This window comes from Merops nubicus, unplaced genomic scaffold (genome assembly GCF_000691845.1).
Source record: "Merops nubicus isolate BGI_N331 unplaced genomic scaffold, ASM69184v1 scaffold6961, whole genome shotgun sequence".
Lineage (NCBI taxonomy): Eukaryota > Metazoa > Chordata > Aves > Coraciiformes > Meropidae > Merops > Merops nubicus.
In genome coordinates this window covers 21468-38140 of record NW_008587498.1, presented here as the reverse complement: position 1 = coordinate 38140, position 16673 = coordinate 21468, and the positions used below count along the sequence as shown (strand labels likewise).

General features: G+C 51.0%; 1 protein-coding gene across 1 annotated transcript; it reads left to right on the top strand.

Annotated features, from left to right (window-relative positions):
* Positions 1-116: 116 nt before the first annotated feature.
* Positions 117-14846, top strand: LOC103781220 (ephrin type-B receptor 2). The gene is made up of 8 exons (XM_008948924.1): positions 117-225; positions 2249-2371; positions 2981-3228; positions 3890-4105; positions 7090-7239; positions 10518-10711; positions 11440-11595; positions 14536-14846. Exons 1-8 carry the CDS (start codon positions 117-119, stop codon positions 14642-14644), a joined length of 1305 nt encoding a protein of 434 aa, XP_008947172.1. The 3' UTR covers positions 14645-14846.
* Positions 14847-16673: the final 1827 nt, after the last annotated feature.

Genomic DNA, 16673 nt, shown 5'->3' with positions numbered 1-16673 from the left:
CCCCCAGGGCTGGGGCTGTGCAAGGAGGTGACAGCCGGAGACGGGGGGTGGCGAGGGGAGGGCGCAGGAGGGTGAAGGGGGAAGGAGATGCTCCTGCTGTGTGTCTCCCAGTCCTGATGGGGCCATGCTTGGTGCTCAGGACTCTCTTTCTTTCCAGAAGACGGGGCTTTGAGCGTGCTGACTCGGAGTACACCGACAAGCTGCAGCACTACACCAGTGGCCACAGTACGTACCGTGGGCCCCTGCCAGGCTGGGGCTCTGCTCCCTCCTCGGGTTGTGTTCTGTTCACTCCTTCCTTGTGGCACGTGGGGAGGGCTCAGGCCACCTGGCCAGGCAGACGTGCATTTGTAGACAGGAGGGCCTTCACGTTGTCTATGTCCCCCACCCATCCCCTGTGACCTCGTGGGGTCTGTGCTCTCCAGACGTGCGTGCGGCCGGGTGTCAGCTCTGCAGTGAACACCCCTGCACGCTCTGCAAGCTGCTGTGACATCCAACACCCCCCCTGCAGCCTCCCCCTCTTCCGCAGTGCAGCCCCTGCTGCCACACCTAGTCTGACTCCTGAGCTGTGCACAGCTTGTGGGCAGCAGTGAGAGCCCTGTCCCAACCTACCCACCCTCTGCAGAGTGCTCTGCTTCTGCAGGAACCCACATACCTCATGGTGCCTCTGCTAGAGCCCATCCCACTGCTCCCAGAATCCTAGTGGATAGGAGATATATCTATATCTATAGGTATAATACAAAACATAACATGCCCTCTTTTGCAGCCTCTCTCTTCCAGCATCCCTGTGCACTGCAAGGCATTCCCCCACATCCACCATTCCCACTCTCAGCCTTGCTGCACACCCCAGAGCATCCCTCTTCCCTTCACTCCCCCCTGGCTGCGTGCCCTCCGAAATGCTTTCTCCTCCCTCACTAGGCTCCTGTCACTTTGATCCTGCTTTGTTCCAACCTCAGTTGTTCTTTACATCATGTTATTGCTGCAGCTTCAGAATTTTGATCCTTTTCATACCTTGTTGCTGCACAGACCTGGGCTTTGTTCAGAGACTGGAAAACACGGGTGCTGTTTCAGCACAGGACTCGCTGGTGCTTCTGCACTGACCTGGGAAATGTTTCCCAAAAGGCAGAGCCCTGCCCTGCAGCTCTGTGCCTGAGCAGCAGCATCTTGGCAGCATTACTAGAGCTTACCAGGAAAAATGACACTCTTCAGGAAAGATTATGGAGATGCAGCTCTCAGCTGTTTGTCAGTGCAAACGTACATTCACACCTTCTCCTGGGGTCTGGGGCATAACGTGGCAGCTCCAGGCTGGGATGGCAGTAAGAGCTGTGCCTTCACAACTCTTGGAACAGGCTTGATGCCACCAGATGCAGATGAACTCATAACAGGCCTGGGGTGCCTTTTAGCCACATGTCACTCAAGACACCAGCCCAAGGCACTGTCCCTGCTCGGCTCCCCAGCCACGATTGCTGTAGAGAGGCTACAGCTTATGGTTAGCAAATTGCCAAGGCATGGGGAGCCTGTAAACGTTGCAGCAGCTCCCCTGAATTGTACCAGCATCCTGCATGTAGAATTGTGCTTCTGGTTCTGTGTTGGGCTCCTTATTTAGGGAGCTGTGAGCTCTGCTTTCCAAGTACTCCCAATCCAGGGGCAAGCTGTTGGCTAGTGAGGTGAGTACAGGAAGGGGAGACCTGCAGGGCTGCAGGAAGAGCTGCCCCATGGGGTGGGCAGGGTGCCATGTGGCATCAGCAGTCCAGCCTCACCACGTCCCCTGGCCACTGCCTTTTGCATAAACACGTTGTGGTGTCTTCTGGGCCAGTGGGGCAGAGCTGCAGTATCCACAGCCAGTCCTGCAGGGCTGTGGCAGGGGACCTGGGGTGACACTGGTGCAGCCATGCACCGTGGAGCAAACAGTTCCCTTTTCCTCTGGATGTGCCCAAGCCAAGTACTGCAGCAGAGCGTGTGTGGTTCTCTGGGGTCACAGTTTGCAGTCCTGGCTAATAATACAGCTCTCCAGTCCCCAGCAATGGCTTATGGGCCAATATTCCTTAAATCCAGCTCTAATAGTCCTGTGCAAACGTGGCTCTGCACGTTTCTGAAACTGCTTTGCTGTGTCTGCTTCATGCACGTGGTTGTGCAGCTTGCTGAGGTAAAAAAGACCCTCACACAAGTAGGTTTCTCTTCTCCTTGATGCCAGACATCAGTTGTACCATTTGCTCCTGCCTGTCTGACCGTCTCCCTCACCTTTATGCAGTGACACCAGGGATGAAGATCTATATTGATCCATTCACCTACGAAGATCCCAATGAGGCTGTCAGGGAATTTGCAAAAGAAATCGATATCTCCTGTGTCAAAATTGAGCAAGTGATCGGGGCAGGTAGGTGAACTGGGAATGACAGGCTGGCCCTCAGCAGCACGAGTCTCCTTTGTGGTCTCAGACTTTGGTGAGGATTTAGCCTTAGGGGTACTAGTTTCAGTAAGGTCTTACACTTAGCCTCAGCCTAGACTAGGAGGAACAGGGTGCTCCAGTGCTGGAGGAGCAAGTACATCCAGTGCTGGAGACAGGGAGTTCTCATGTGCATATAGTCCCATGTCCAGTGCTCCTCACCAATGATGAGCCCACCTGGAGGGAGATCTTTGGTGTGGAGTGAAGGAGGGAGATCTTTGGTGTAGGGTGAAGGAGGAGGCACAGGTCAGATGGTGGGTGGTCAGCTCAGGGGCGTACGGGATGGGCATGGCTGGAGCTGGTGGGAGCAGGGTCCCTTGGGGAGAAAGGCAGAGGTCTGGGGTGCTGGCAAGCCCTACCTGAGGAGACTGTGGAGTCTTCTTCTCTGGAGACTTTCAAAACCCACCTGGATGTGTTCCTGTGAAGCCTGCCCTGGGTGATCCTGCTCTGGCAGGAGGGTTGGACTAGATGATCTCTAGAGGTCCCTTCCAACCCCTGACATTCTATGATTCTCTGATACCTGTTCCCCTCTGTCCCCAGGGGAGTTTGGTGAGGTCTGCAGTGGGCACCTCAAGCTTCCTGGCAAAAGAGAGATCTTTGTGGCCATCAAGACCCTGAAGTCTGGTTACACAGAGAAGCAGAGACGGGACTTCTTGAGTGAAGCCAGCATCATGGGGCAGTTTGACCACCCCAACGTCATCCACCTGGAGGGGGTGGTGACCAAGAGTTCACCAGTCATGATCATTACTGAGTTCATGGAGAATGGCTCACTGGACTCTTTCTTACGGGTATGAGATGCCACAAGCCTGCAGCTCCAGAGATTTTCTTGGGTTGGAGAGGGAGGTTCTCTTCTTTGTGCTAATATAACAATATCCTTCACTGCCCAGCGTCCCCTGCTACTGGGGCAGCTGCTGCATAGTCCAGAGGTCTGTGTCTTAGGAGCAGGGGTGGAGGTAGCCCCAAGACTGTCATCTCTTGGGTGCTTTTGTCCACTTCTACTAGCAAAAGGCTGTGTCTGCCTGTATGCATGCCTACAGTACAAACTGCTTCTGTGGCCATGGAGGGACAGTCTGAGGTGGCTTTAACACAGGAGGACTTCACCTCCAGCTGCTCTGTCTAAATATTTATAGGCCTGAGTTTGAATTGGCTGATTCACTGCGTGGAAGGGAGATAACCTCCTTAACAGGAATAGATGGCTCCTCCAGAACCCTCCTGCACGAGGTGTGGTGGATCTGCCACCTTTGGGTGACAGCAGCCATCGCAGTGATGCCCACGGTGCTTTTGTGAGGGTGACCTCCACTCACCACCCTCTTGCTCTGAGAGGGAACTGGCAGACTCGTGCCATGGCTGTGTCTGGGCACGCAGCACGGGGAGAAGCTCCTGACTGTGTGCAGGACCATGTCAGGCTGTGAGTTGGCTCTTCTCACGTGGACTCTTCTCTTCCCCCAGCAAAACGACGGGCAGTTCACAGTGATCCAGCTGGTGGGCATGCTGCGGGGCATCGCGGCGGGCATGAAGTACCTGGCAGACATGAACTACGTGCACAGGGACCTGGCTGCCCGCAACATCCTGGTGAACAGCAACCTGGTCTGCAAGGTGTCTGACTTCGGCCTCTCCCGCTTCCTGGAGGATGACACCTCTGACCCAACCTACACCAGCGCCCTGGTAACGCTGCTCCTCCAGAGGGGAGGGGAGAGGTGCTGCAGGAACGAGCCAGAGAGGGAGGGGGAAAGGGGAAGATCCCCCCCTGGGCATGGGGAGCACTTTTTCAGGGCACCGACAATGGGAATAAGGTGCCGGGGGGGAAGCCCAATGAAATGAACCAAGGAAGGTTTTCTCTGGCAAGGTCCTGTCCAGTTGTCCAGTGGCTGTTGGTGGGTTCTGTAGTCGCTCCTGTGGGGCACTGAGCCTCCGTCCAAACATGTCTGTGACCAGCCCCATGCCCCTGCTAAAGCCCCTAGCTGAGATGAGGCATTCTGTGTGCCCAGTGTGGCCCAGTTGGGAGTCCTCCCAGATGCTGCCCTGATAGATTTGTTGCCAGGGCAGCAAGTCTGTGGGGTTTTTTACCATCACTGTCCAATTTTTCTGCCCTGCTGTCTGGGAGGCCAGGAGCCTTTTTCTTGTCATGTCATGGGCTCAGGCCCAAGAATGACAGACCCAAGTATGGATACATGCTGGGTGAAGCCCTGCAGACCTAGATAATGATCTTTCCAGAGCGTCTGTCTGAATTAGACAGAGAAACATTCCCAGAAATGGCTTCATGATCACATAACAGCTTCCCAGGAATGCCACAGCGCCAGTGACCCAGACTTTGCTGTTGTTCAGTGAGATTGCAGGCAAGAGTTCTCATAAATACCATTTATTGCAAAGCAGAGCACAGTGGTACTCTGCAGTGGTGCTGGAGGCTCAGTGCCCACGTGCCACATCGACGAGAGGGCTTCTTGGAGACAAGTGTTGACAGAGCTGGGGCATGAGCTGTAGGAAATCGTCTCTCCCCAATCTTTTGAGGCTGCCAGTGATGTGATGTCTGGCATAGCTCTTAGTGAATTGTAACAGCAGTTGAATGCCTAAAAATGTGAGCTTTTATCCTCATCTGAACTTGTGTAGCTTCAAACATCAGCCGTTGGATCGTCCCTGTGGCTTTAGGAACATGAGCAACATTTATTTTTCACATGATCCTTACATCTGATTTACTTTCCCTTTGTTAAGCTAAATACATGGGAGCTTGTGGTGTTTATTGCTGTTTTCTTTCCCTGCTATTGTGCCTGTAGCTTTTCTCTCTGTCATCTCTAATGTATTTTTCTTGATGTGTGGGCACTGTGGCAGGACATACATTATATGGCAGAATATGTGCAACTGCTGTAACAGGGTACCAGAAGTAATAGTGTCTTCTTCTTTAGAAAACACCACTCTCAGACATCCCAAAATGCATGAATGCTTTTTATTATGATTATCCCAAAGACCTTGGATGGGCAACAGCCACAAGCTGTGGCTTGAGAAGTTCACTTTGGATCTGAGGAAAATCTTCTTCCTCAGAAGGTGGGTTCAGGTCTCACTGAAGTGAGTTCCCACAGGGATCCTCCAGATATGCTCAGTACTCATAATCTCTGGACTAGGTTGCCCAGAGAGCTGTGGATGCCTCTCCCTGGAGGTGTTCAGGGCCAGGCTGGATGAGGCCTTGAAAAACATGGTCTAGTTGAGAGGTGTCCCTGCCCGTGGCAAGGAGATTGGATGGGATGATCTCTAGGTTCTCTTCCAACCTCAGCCATTTTATGATTCTATTATTCTCCTTTTTTAGCCATTGTTTAATTCTACCACTTGTCAGGAGCTCTGTTAGGAGTATGCCTGGTGGAAAGGACATTATGCTTGGTATGGAATGCTCCATCTCCCCATCTTGTGGAAAATAAAGTATTTTGTCTGAGGTTTGTGGCTGTGAGAAGATTAAGAAACATTATCTTTTTTTCATTATTGTAGCATATACAGAGTCTGAGTCCTATTAAATCCTGGAAGACTCCTGATAAGACATGGTAGTTATTAATTGACAAATTATAATGTTCTTTAACCTTCTCACAGCCACAAAACAGAGACAGTTTTGCTTAATTTTCAGCACAGGGGAAGATTTTCCCTTCAGAAGGTCCCTTGAGTTGTGAATGATTGAAGTCCAAAGACTCTGGTGGAAAATCAGGAGGCTGCAAGGGCTTGAGCAGAGCATTATGTGCTGTGTACACCAGTCTTGTGCACTTTGGGACATAACTCCTCTATGGGGTGCTTCTGATTTCTTCAGAGCTGCTGTTGCACAGCAGGATGATGGGCACCCCAGTGCCCACCTAGTCCATCCCATTTCCCACCAGTGACCAAGCATGCCATACTAAAGAAGATGTTTGCTCCACCTTTGCCTCCAGAAATGAGCAGGATCCAAACCTGCTAGACCATGTATCTATCAACAGACTGACACACCAGGACTTCAACTCAAGAGGATGATGTATCACTGACTTCAAAGAGTCTACAGATGCAGAAGGCTGAAGAGGATGGTGTTCCAATTCCCTTTATTCTGCTCAGGAGATAGCTAGGTGGCAGCAGAAGGATGGAGGGAGATTCAAAGGGGATGATCAGTTTAGATTTTTCTATGTTCATAGACATTGATTTTTCCACAGAAGACCCTCCTAGCAGAATGGGCATTTTGCCATACCAAAGATTGCTACAGCCATGAGCAGGTGGGAGGAGCTGGGTTTGTTTCATATGATGGAGAAGAAGCTGTGGGCACACCTATAAGAGACCTGCAGGACTTGAAGGGCAGTTACAAAGAAGACAGTGCCAACCTCTGTGCTGTGCTACCAGATGATAGATAATAAGGGGTCACAGACAAAACTGGCGTGGGAGGTTCAAGGTGAACAGCAGGGAAAGCTTCTTCCCTGGGAGGGTGGTGGAGCCCTGGGACAGGTCACCAGACAAATGGGGGAATCATCATCATACCTGAAGGTTTCCTGGACTTGACTGGACAAGCCACGGCCACCCTGATGTAGTGTTAGGGGCAGTCCTCTGCTCCCTTCCTGCTAGGATCTTAGGAGCGTATCGGAGGCAGATATTTTGGATTTTCCTCTTTTTCAGTTCCTGTCCTGCTCACCATCCTCTCTGTGTCTCTCCTGCAGGGGGGGAAGATCCCCATCCGGTGGACGGCACCTGAGGCCATCCAGTACCGCAAGTTCACCTCGGCCAGCGACGTGTGGAGCTATGGGATAGTCATGTGGGAGGTGATGTCCTACGGCGAGCGGCCCTACTGGGACATGACCAACCAAGATGTGAGTTGTTAGAAACAGGGAAGAGAAACACTGAGATTGGGAGCATTGCGAGGCCAAAGCCTGGCTACAGCTAAACCCAGCCTGTGGCCTGTCCGGAGCCTCCCCTGGCATGGGAGATGTGTCCGAGGTCAACACCTTTGGAAGAAGTCATGGGAATAACTTTGTCTTTTGTTCTGGTCCCCCTGTGCTGCTGTGGCAGAGGTTGGGGACTGTACAACATCTACTGCAGAGGGGCAGGGTGAATGTGAGCACCCCCGGGGGTGGCAGACAGATGACGGGGAGCAGAGGGAGTGGGCAGGTGGGAAAAGAAATGCTGCCCTTGGCCTGAGACTTCCTGGAGCAGCAGCAGGAGACCACAGGTGTGGAGTGAAAGTCAGTGACAGAGTCATAGAATGGGTTGGGTTGGAAGGGACCTTTAAAGATCATCTAAGTCCAACCCCCCTGCCATGGTCAAGGACATCTTCCACTAGATGGTCATTAAGTCTCCAATAGCAAGCTTGGGCTGTGATGTCTAAGAAGCCAAGCAACTTGTGTGCAGCTAGAAGCCAAACCCAGCAGGTATTTCAGAATGTGCTTAATTACAAATGTGTTGTGACTCTAATTCAGATGGAACTGTTAGATGCATTCTTTGTTCCCTGGGACCTAGGCAGTTTCCAGGAGTCCTTGCCTCCATGGCGAGGATGACAAGTGACTGAAGTTCAAACCTTCACCACAGCTCTGCCATTCTCCTTGTTCCTCTTGATCTGGTGCCTGAGTGGTCAAAGCCCAGCCGTGCTGTGGCAGAGAATGCCATGCAGAGTGCTACATCTGCACGTGTGTCCCTAGAAGACCCCTTTGGTGTGGGGCTGCCCAGTCTCTTGTAACACTGTCTCTCTGGAGAGCTGCCCTTCGTGCTGTGTTCACCTCCTGAGCCCCCAGGATCTAACACCAAGGTGCACCAAGTAGACCCTTGGTGCACAGAAGGCTCATCCTCCCCTCTGCTGCAAGCTTGGGTCTTGCAAACCTGCATGTTACAGCATCTGCCTGGCTACCAGCTTGTTCCAGAGCTGCCTCTGGGCAGTCCATTGTGAGCCTTCAGAGTCCCACCTCCATCTCCATCATCCTGTGGGCTCCTGAAAAAAATCTGCCTTACATGGAGAAAGTGAGAGCCAAAATCCATCTGCAACTCCTCCCACCCTGATGGCAAAACAGGCCTTTTCCCAGTCCATATAACTCCATCCATGCCATTTCAGGTTTCTCCAGAGTGGACAATTTCCTCCTTAGTGCCTGCTGGGGAGCTGATTCAAATGGCTCCCCAGGGCATGGAGCAGACACTTGATATCTCAGGACCTTTGGCTGTTCTTGGTCTTGCTTCTGGGTACCTGGAAAGTCTTTGCAGTAATTGCTTGAGCCAAAGAGAAGGGAGCCAGGGGTATGCCCTTCTCAGAAAGGACAACCCCCTTCCCTTCAAGGCTCTGTTGTTGCCTACGGTTTCAAGTGTTTCCTGCAGCCAGGTGTCCATGTAGCCCTCTGCCATGCCTCTCCCTTGTCCTCCCTCCCTGCACCTCTTCCCTCAGTGGTTTCTCCTGCTGGAGGTGCTGTGCTGCAGCAGCAGCAGCTCAGGCCGTGGGGATGGCAGAGCCTGTGCCTGTCTCCTCTGCACAGCCTGGCACCTGCCCTCAGCTCCTCACAGGACACTTGTGCCCAGAAGCTGTCACTTGCCCACAGCTGGTCCTCCCTGTGGATGAGCATGTGGCAGATGTGTGCTGCAGATGAAGCCTCCTGACTCTGGGGTGTGAGTGCCTGGGGGTGAGGAGAGCATGCAGCCTGTGCCCCCTCAGGGGAGTGTCTGATGGCAGCTTACTGGGAGTCCATCCCTGCTGGAGATGGGCACCTGCTGCTCCCATGGTGACCCTCCCCAGCCCAGCTCTCCCCAGGCTTCCTCTGCCCTGTCTCAGACAGATCTGCCATGCAGAGAGCTGGGAGAGGCACAGCTTGCAGCTCTTGGGAGAGTTCCTGAACGGGAACCAAGGGCTCCATGAAGCACACCAGCAATGCCTCAGCTGGGACCTTCACAGGCCCAGGGGGCACCTTCATGTGCAGCCAGAGGGGCAGAGGGGAGGGAGGACTCCTTCCACCTGGCACATTTTGGCAGCAGCAGTGCCAGCCCCCATCTGTCTCAGGTCACCTGCCCAACACCTTGGCCATGCCCATCAGTGCCCAGAGCACCCTCCAGACCCATTCTCTGCCTGAAGCTACAGTCCATCTTAAACCCTGCCTGATGCCCTCCCTTACATCCCAGATTGCTTGGCATGGCTCTGCCACCTACCCTCCCTTGGGGCAGCAGCCTTCCACTGCCACAGCACCCCCAGTGTCTGCTCTCTACCAGCCCTTCCCTGCTGCTCTCCTAGTCCCAGCTGGAGCATTCTCAGTTTTCTCTGTGTAGCCTCACTGCTCAACAACACCTTCACCATGCTGCCGTGTGGGTCTGGCCAGTCCTTCCCCAGGAGGGTGGTACAGCCCTGGGCTAGCCCACCAGGAAGAATTCTGGCTGTGGAAGTGTGCAAAACATGGCTGGACAGAGCCATGGCAACACTGATCACATGCTGAGAATAGCCAGTGACGTCAGGGTCCTCCCTCTGGATCCCTGAGGGAGCTTCTACCTCCACTTTTTTATCATCTCTGCAGAGAGTTGGTCATTTCAAAATGCTGCCCCTGATTTTATTTACTGCAGTATCCTCAGTTATAGTTTTTATTGGCACACAGAAGCCTGTTTCTAGTGTCCAAGGTTCCTTCTGCTCACCTTTCAGTGCCTGTGCTGTGTGTGAGACCATAGGCTGCACGTTGCAAAGAAGGTAGGAGAAGCCTCTGTCAGAAGAACATGTGCCCCTGGAAGAAGCTGCGTGGCTTGATTACCCAAGAAAGGATGGAGGGCTGCACGTGCAGAGTGACAGGGAGATGGAGTCCCCCTTGGAAAAGGTCCTCCAGCCCTTTGCATGTGGTATTTCCACTGAGCCTTGCAAGAGCAGACATTTTCCCTGGTCATGTGTTCCAGCAAAGCAGCAGCCAGAGCAAGTCTGCTGAGCCAGGTGTCCCTGACAGGGCAGCAGGACATGCACAGGGCTGGCAGCAGAGTGGTGGGGGTGGTGGCTGAGCTGATGGGCATCACTGCACGGGCAGGCAGAGCAGCCCCACTGCACTGTGGTGGTCTGTGCCAGCCACCCCCGGGATCCCAGAAAAGGGGCATTATGAATTCAATAGGCTTTGCTGAGCTGTGCTGACCTCTGTTCCTCCTGCAGGTGATCAATGCCATCGAGCAGGACTACAGGCTGCCACCACCCATGGACTGCCCCAACGCCCTGCACCAGCTCATGCTCGACTGCTGGCAGAAGGACCGAAACCACAGACCCAAATTTGGGCAAATTGTCAACACCTTAGATAAAATGATCCGAAATCCTAACAGCTTGAAAGCCATGGCACCTCTCTCCTCTGGGTGTGTTCCTCTGTCTTCCTCTTGTCCTTTGGCTTCTACCTGGGTTCTGCTGTTCTTTGTGTCCTGGTGGGCACCACCCCTGCCTTTCTCTAGGCTGGCTGTTTTAGAGGCAGCTTGGCCTGTGCTGGGCCCTTCATAGGAAGGGCATTAAAAGACATTGGGGTCGTTCTAGTCCCTCTTTTTGGACAGGTTGGATCTGGTGGACACAGCTCACTGGCAGAGCCTTCTGTTGGACAGTGTGTTGTGCACAGAGGGGTGCCTTGGTTCCATGTCACGGGATTGCTGGGGGGGGTGGTTGCCTTGGTAGCCCAGTTTTCACACAGTGGAGGTAACTAAAGGCTCCTCAGGCAGTGTGATGTTTCCCTGAACTGGGTCAGGGTACAGCAACTTGTGGGAAGCACTGTCCCCATTATGAGAATCTACTTTCCCCCTTTGTGCAGCCAAGATTTTAGCCCTGCATCCCAGACTCTTTGATGGCTCCTACCTCTCCTGGACAAACTGATCCAGAAAGGCTTCTTTGGTGCTGCACATGCTCTTCCCTCAGCTGAACAGAGAGCTTTCTGGGTGGTACTTAATACAGTGTGGTGCAGGCACTGTGGATGGTGCTGCTCCAGGTCCCTCCAGCTGTTGTACATGGAACATCCACATCTGTGAGGCACGTGGACGTGTACAGCAACACGTGTGCTTGCCACTGTTTGCTCCCCTCACTCCTCATTTCTGCCTTTCAGGATGAACCTCCCCCTCCTTGATCGCACAATCCCAGACTACACCAGCTTCAACACTGTGGAGGAGTGGCTGGATGCCATCAAGATGAGCCAGTACAAGGAGAGCTTTGCCAGTGCTGGCTTCACCACCTTTGATGTGGTATCTCAGATGACTGTAGAGTAAGTGCTCAGGATTCTAGTCCCAAAGCATAAGGAAAAGTCTTGGTACTTTACCAACAATTGATCATGGGTTTTGTTTTGTGTGATGTAGTTTTGCTTTTATAAAATGTCCTGATTTATGGACCACCAACCTTTAGGCTATTGGATTTCTGCAGAACTAATCTGTTCTCTAGGCTCTGTCTTGCCTCCAGACTGTGTGTCTACCAGCTCTGCCAGTCTGCAGAATCAGTTTCCACAGTATCGTGCTGCATGCCCCCACTGCAAGAGCTAAAACCCCCACAAGGAGCTCCAAAATGCCAACATGGAACAAACAGAGATTTCAGGCCAGCATCAGAAAATTCTCCAGCCATTCAAGAGCACTTTTAGACTCAGCAGTCCTCTTGGTTGTGTGACATATTGGCAGAAAAGCACACTGCAAACAAATTCCTGTCTTAAGAAAGGCCTCTGAAAGTGCAGGGGGTTTCAAGTTTGTTTTGAGCTGTCCTGCATCTACTCAAAGCATCCCTCAGTGGCAAAATCTTAGCAAGTTCTTCTGAGAAAGCAGGCAGCTGGAAACTATTTGTGGTGGGTTTTGAAATCCCCTGGGGCTAGCTGGGGCTTTGATGCTGCTGGTGAGAGATTAGTGGTTGGTCACAGTTAGCTGTAGAAACCCTGCCTGAGAAAGTGCCCAGCATTGAAGCCATCTGGAAGTGCTGCAGTGTCTCTTCCTGGTAACCAGGCAGGTGTTTGGATTTGGTGCCTGATTCTAGACTTTAAATCCACCAATGAATCAGGATCTGATCACACAAATGGCCCAACTGGCCTTTTCTGACTTTTTGTTCTTGTTTGCTGCCAGGAAATTCAGATGGCAATTGTGACTGTTTCACTGTGTCTCTGGTACAGCCTCAGGGCCCTGGGGGTGATTTTGGCACGCTGTAGGCTGTGTTCTTACAACAGAGGATCCATAAAATCTGAAGGATAGGGAAGAAGAACTTAGACCAAATGGGGCCATCACGCCTGCACCACAGCCCAGCCCCACCTACGTTGTTGTGTGAGCAGTGGCTATAACAGCAAACAGTTCTGCAGGCAGGCTGACACTCATTATTTCCAGGCAGGCTCCCTGTCCCTCAGATGCCACCTGTCCTTGTTCCTTACCTTGTCCCTCACAATATCTTCCAAGTCCTCTCAGCACCATCACAAGGGTATCCTTGGCTCATGTCCCAGCCAGTTTTGACAAAACTCTCTTCCACATTTCTCACCTGCTTGGCTGGACATAGAAGTAGAAAGAAGGACACTCAAAAGTCCTTTCTCCTTGGGAAATCATCCTGCAACATTACTTGAAAACACTTTTTAATGTTTGCTGGTCTTTACAGAAGGAATCGTGTTATGTGGAGCTGAATTACCATTTGACACTTTTCTTCCCTTCTGGGTAGGCAGCAAGCTGTAAATGTGTGCTGAAGACTGATTCAGTTCACCAAATCCACATGGCTTCAACACTGAACTACTTGAAAAGTTTCTCACTAGTCTGTCTGCAGGCTGAGACATCTGGGCCACCAAAGGATCCATGTCCAGGGCAGAAAGCTAAGGAGGCACAGGGCTGTGCAGGGCCACAGGCCTACTTTGGTTTACAGTCATGAGTGGAGAGTTTGGGCTTTGTTCCCAATCAGAACAAAAGCAAAAGTCAAAGTGCCAAATTCATCCATGGAGGAAGATTCCCTAGCTCAGCATTTCTGGCTGGGGTAAGGGAGGGAATGGAAAGGCCTTGTAGCAAAAAAAAAGAAGTCAGAGTGAAGGACACCATTCTGGATGCCAGAGTTGTGTGTAGAAGGCTTCCAGTGGGTTTGCTAAGCAGGACTCTGGCTGGCAGCAAAGCTGTGGCTTGGATGTTCACCCACACTGCTCGCAGGGGCCGTGCACTGACATGCTCCTCTGGTGGTCTCCACTCAGCTACCACCAGCCAGAATGTGTAAATCTGTGGCATAGCCCCATGCCCACCTTCCCTTCCTCATGCTCCTGTTGGCTGAACAAAGAGACAGGGTCTAAAGCAAGCTGGGAGGCAAATGGACAGGCTCATGTGCCACTGGAGGACATTTTCCACCTCTCCTTGGAGCTGTTTGCCCACTGACTTGGACTCTAAAACAAGCAAATCTGTTCCTAACACTCAAGGGAAGGAGAAAAGGCAGCTGGATATCCTTAGGGGTGTGGGTCACATCTCATGTATACCATCCATTCCCTGATCAAAAGAATGGCATGACTGAGATTTATTGACCAAGAGAGATGAGCAGCAGGCTCAGCTGGGGTGGTCAGAGGCAGGACCACTGCAGAGTCACACTCATGCTCTTGGCACAAATTTTGTTTTTCCCAGACACCTAATATCTATAAAAAATAGAAGCAGTGTAAAAATTAGATTGCCTTGATTTAGCAAAGATGATAAGTAACACAAGTTTATCATTTCATGGCCTCATCAGATCAAAGCAAAAGTGGCAAGAACAGCCATGGTATGCACAGAGGGAGTGAGTTTCACACTGATCAGGGTCTAGCTCATCCTGTTCATATGTCTCCAGGCATGGAAAAATAGGTTACTGTGTCACAAAGTGAGAGACAATCCAAACATGCAAAGAAAGAAAAAATACAAGGGTAGAAAACCTAAGGCAAATTCACTCCCAAGCAGTGAGCAGAGCCTGTGGTATTTGGTTTCACACTCTTCTGAGGTCTGAGTACTCTGGGAGTGCTGCAGGTAGGCAGCAAATGCAAAGATTGGGAGGATAAGTCAGGAAGAGTCGGAGAGAAAGGGTAGAGGTTCCATCAGATTTGCATGCATTTGTTGCATTTATGGAATAAATCTGTGGAGCCCTCAGCTCCCTACACACCACGCTCCAGGGGATGCTCCTACATGGGCTGCTTCTGCTGAGAGAAAATGTTTTGATGTTTACACAATGTTTGTTTCTTTTTCTCCCAAAGGGACATTCTGCGAGTTGGGGTCACTTTAGCAGGACACCAGAAGAAAATTCTTAACAGTATCCAGGTGATGAGAGCACAGATGAACCAAATTCAGTCTGTAGAGGTTTGATAGATATGTGTCCTCCTACTCTTCTTCCTTGAGGCCCTGCTCCCCTTTGCCCCTGTATGTCTGAGCTCCAGTTCTTGAGTGTTCTACATGGACCAGAGACAGGCAGCTGCTCTGAGCATCAGGACAACAGGAAGAAATGCCCTGTCATTGAGAATGAGAAGTCACCAAGAGCTTCTAGAATATAAGCAATGGAAAAAGGGAACAAAAAAAAGACAACTCCATTGAAAAAAAAACAAAAACAAAAACAAAACAACAAAACAAAACAAACTATGAAATATTTTTAAATAATAATAAAGCAATTGCATTCTTGTAAAGGGCTCCAATTTCAATGGGAGTCTCCAAAGGAAGAGAAAAGAGCAGCTTCATCTATCTCCTCTTGCACAAGGCTGCTGCAGCTGGGTCCAGACACCTCTGGAGCAATGAGACTTTTTCAAGAAGATGAATGCAAAGAAAGGGCACGAGAAGCACTTCTCTTTCTCACCTGGGATGGCAACTCTGGGAATGTCCTGCAGCCAGCAGTCCTTCCTGAAAGCCCCTGGGAGCTTTTTATCAAAGGGAAGAGAGAGCTGAAGCTCCTTGGTGCTGTGGAACCAAGTGCATCTCAGAAACTGATGGACTTCTTCAAAAGCTGAAGACTTTTTTTTTTTTTTTTAAACAAATAAACTGAGTCTAGAAGAGGCTGTTTCCAACAAATGAGAAGGAATCTGTAATGCTTAGGGGGGTGGGGATGGGGAAAACCAGTCCTTTTTACATCTCTTTATTTTCTCTTGTCATGGAACAGTTTTGTGAGTGACAGTTTCCTAAGAGTCCGTCCACCCACCCTCCAGTGGCATCATTGTCTCATACATATCACATGCACAAGACTTTTAGTGATGTCCTCACTAGATGCCAATGATCTTTTCCCAGAAGACTTCCCAAGTACAGTATGTAGTAGTTTTTGATTACAAATGCTGACGTGTACCTTTATTTTTCAGTTGTCATTGTTGGGAGATTTGTCCTTTTACGTTGTTTTGATAACACCAGTTTGTGAGTTGGGGGTTGGAAATTTTTGATTGGTTGGGTTTGTTTTTTTTTTAATGAAAAAGAAATGACGTCTCCAAGCATCATATCATTCCAGAACTTCACTGCTTTCCCTGGGGAAGGAAAAATTGCAGCTTATTGACAGTACACCAGGAGAAAAAAAAATTTTATATGCACATTTCCTCCTGTTTGGTTCTTTGTTCTGTTGCCATGTGTCGTGGCCTGAGGGATGCTTCTGGCTGTTGGGTTTCCAGCTGTTCACCACGATGCAATGGCAGGGTCACTGGTGAGCAGCGTCACAGAGGGCTTGTGTTGTGGGTTTTTTTTGACAGGGGAGGGAGGTTGGGTTGTGGGAGGGAATGATGACTCCACAGCTGGCTGTCAGAGCCCTTTGGAAATGTCTGACTGCTTAGAAACGTGCCAGGTTGGTGCACATACCATAGAAAGGCAGGGTGATCCTGGCCCTCTGAGAGGAGCTTACAGCACGTGGTGTCTCAGAGTCTGGATTGTGTTAGCTGCTGGGCTGTGGATGATTTGCTGCAGTAGCCAAGCTCTGTGGATGTGCTCTGTGCCCTTTGGGTACCAGTCGTGTCGTTAGTCAGTGTGCTGGGGTCTGAGGCAGCTTCAGGCTCTCAGCCAGTTGCCTTGATGAGAGTTTGGGACAGCAAAAGCAAAACCTCTGATCTAGTAGCCCAGCTCTCTGGAGGCAGAATGCTGTGCTTGAAGCTGAATGGTCAGTCAGTGGATTTATAAATAACTGAAATAAATACTTTAGTTACTGTGCAGGTCTTTGGTACGTGTGAAAACCACCAACCAAGTGCAGGGGGGTTACAGATGAGAGTCAGGTTTGTTCTCCCTGTTCAGCACATCGTCTCCTTATAAACACACCTGCCACCACCCACCTTCCTCTGGCCACGTGGGACACACCTCTGCAATCTTCCTGGCCATGGCCAGCATAACTTGTGTTTGCAAGCCCTCATCAACCATTGCATGTCCTCCACTCATCTCC

What these genes read in the sequence shown, in the direction of transcription:
- LOC103781220 (XM_008948924.1), top strand. Translation starts at nt 117, where the DNA reads ATGGGGCCATGCTTGGTGCTCAGGACTCTCTTTCTTTCCAGAAGACGG. An exon ending in CAACCTACACCAGCGCCCTG is followed by an intron (nt 4,106 to 7,089) that starts GTAACGCTGCTC and finishes TCTCTCCTGCAG; the next exon opens with GGGGGGAAGATCCCCATCCG. An exon ending in GTATCTCAGATGACTGTAGA is followed by an intron (nt 11,596 to 14,535) that starts GTAAGTGCTCAG and finishes TTTCTCCCAAAG; the next exon opens with GGACATTCTGCGAGTTGGGG.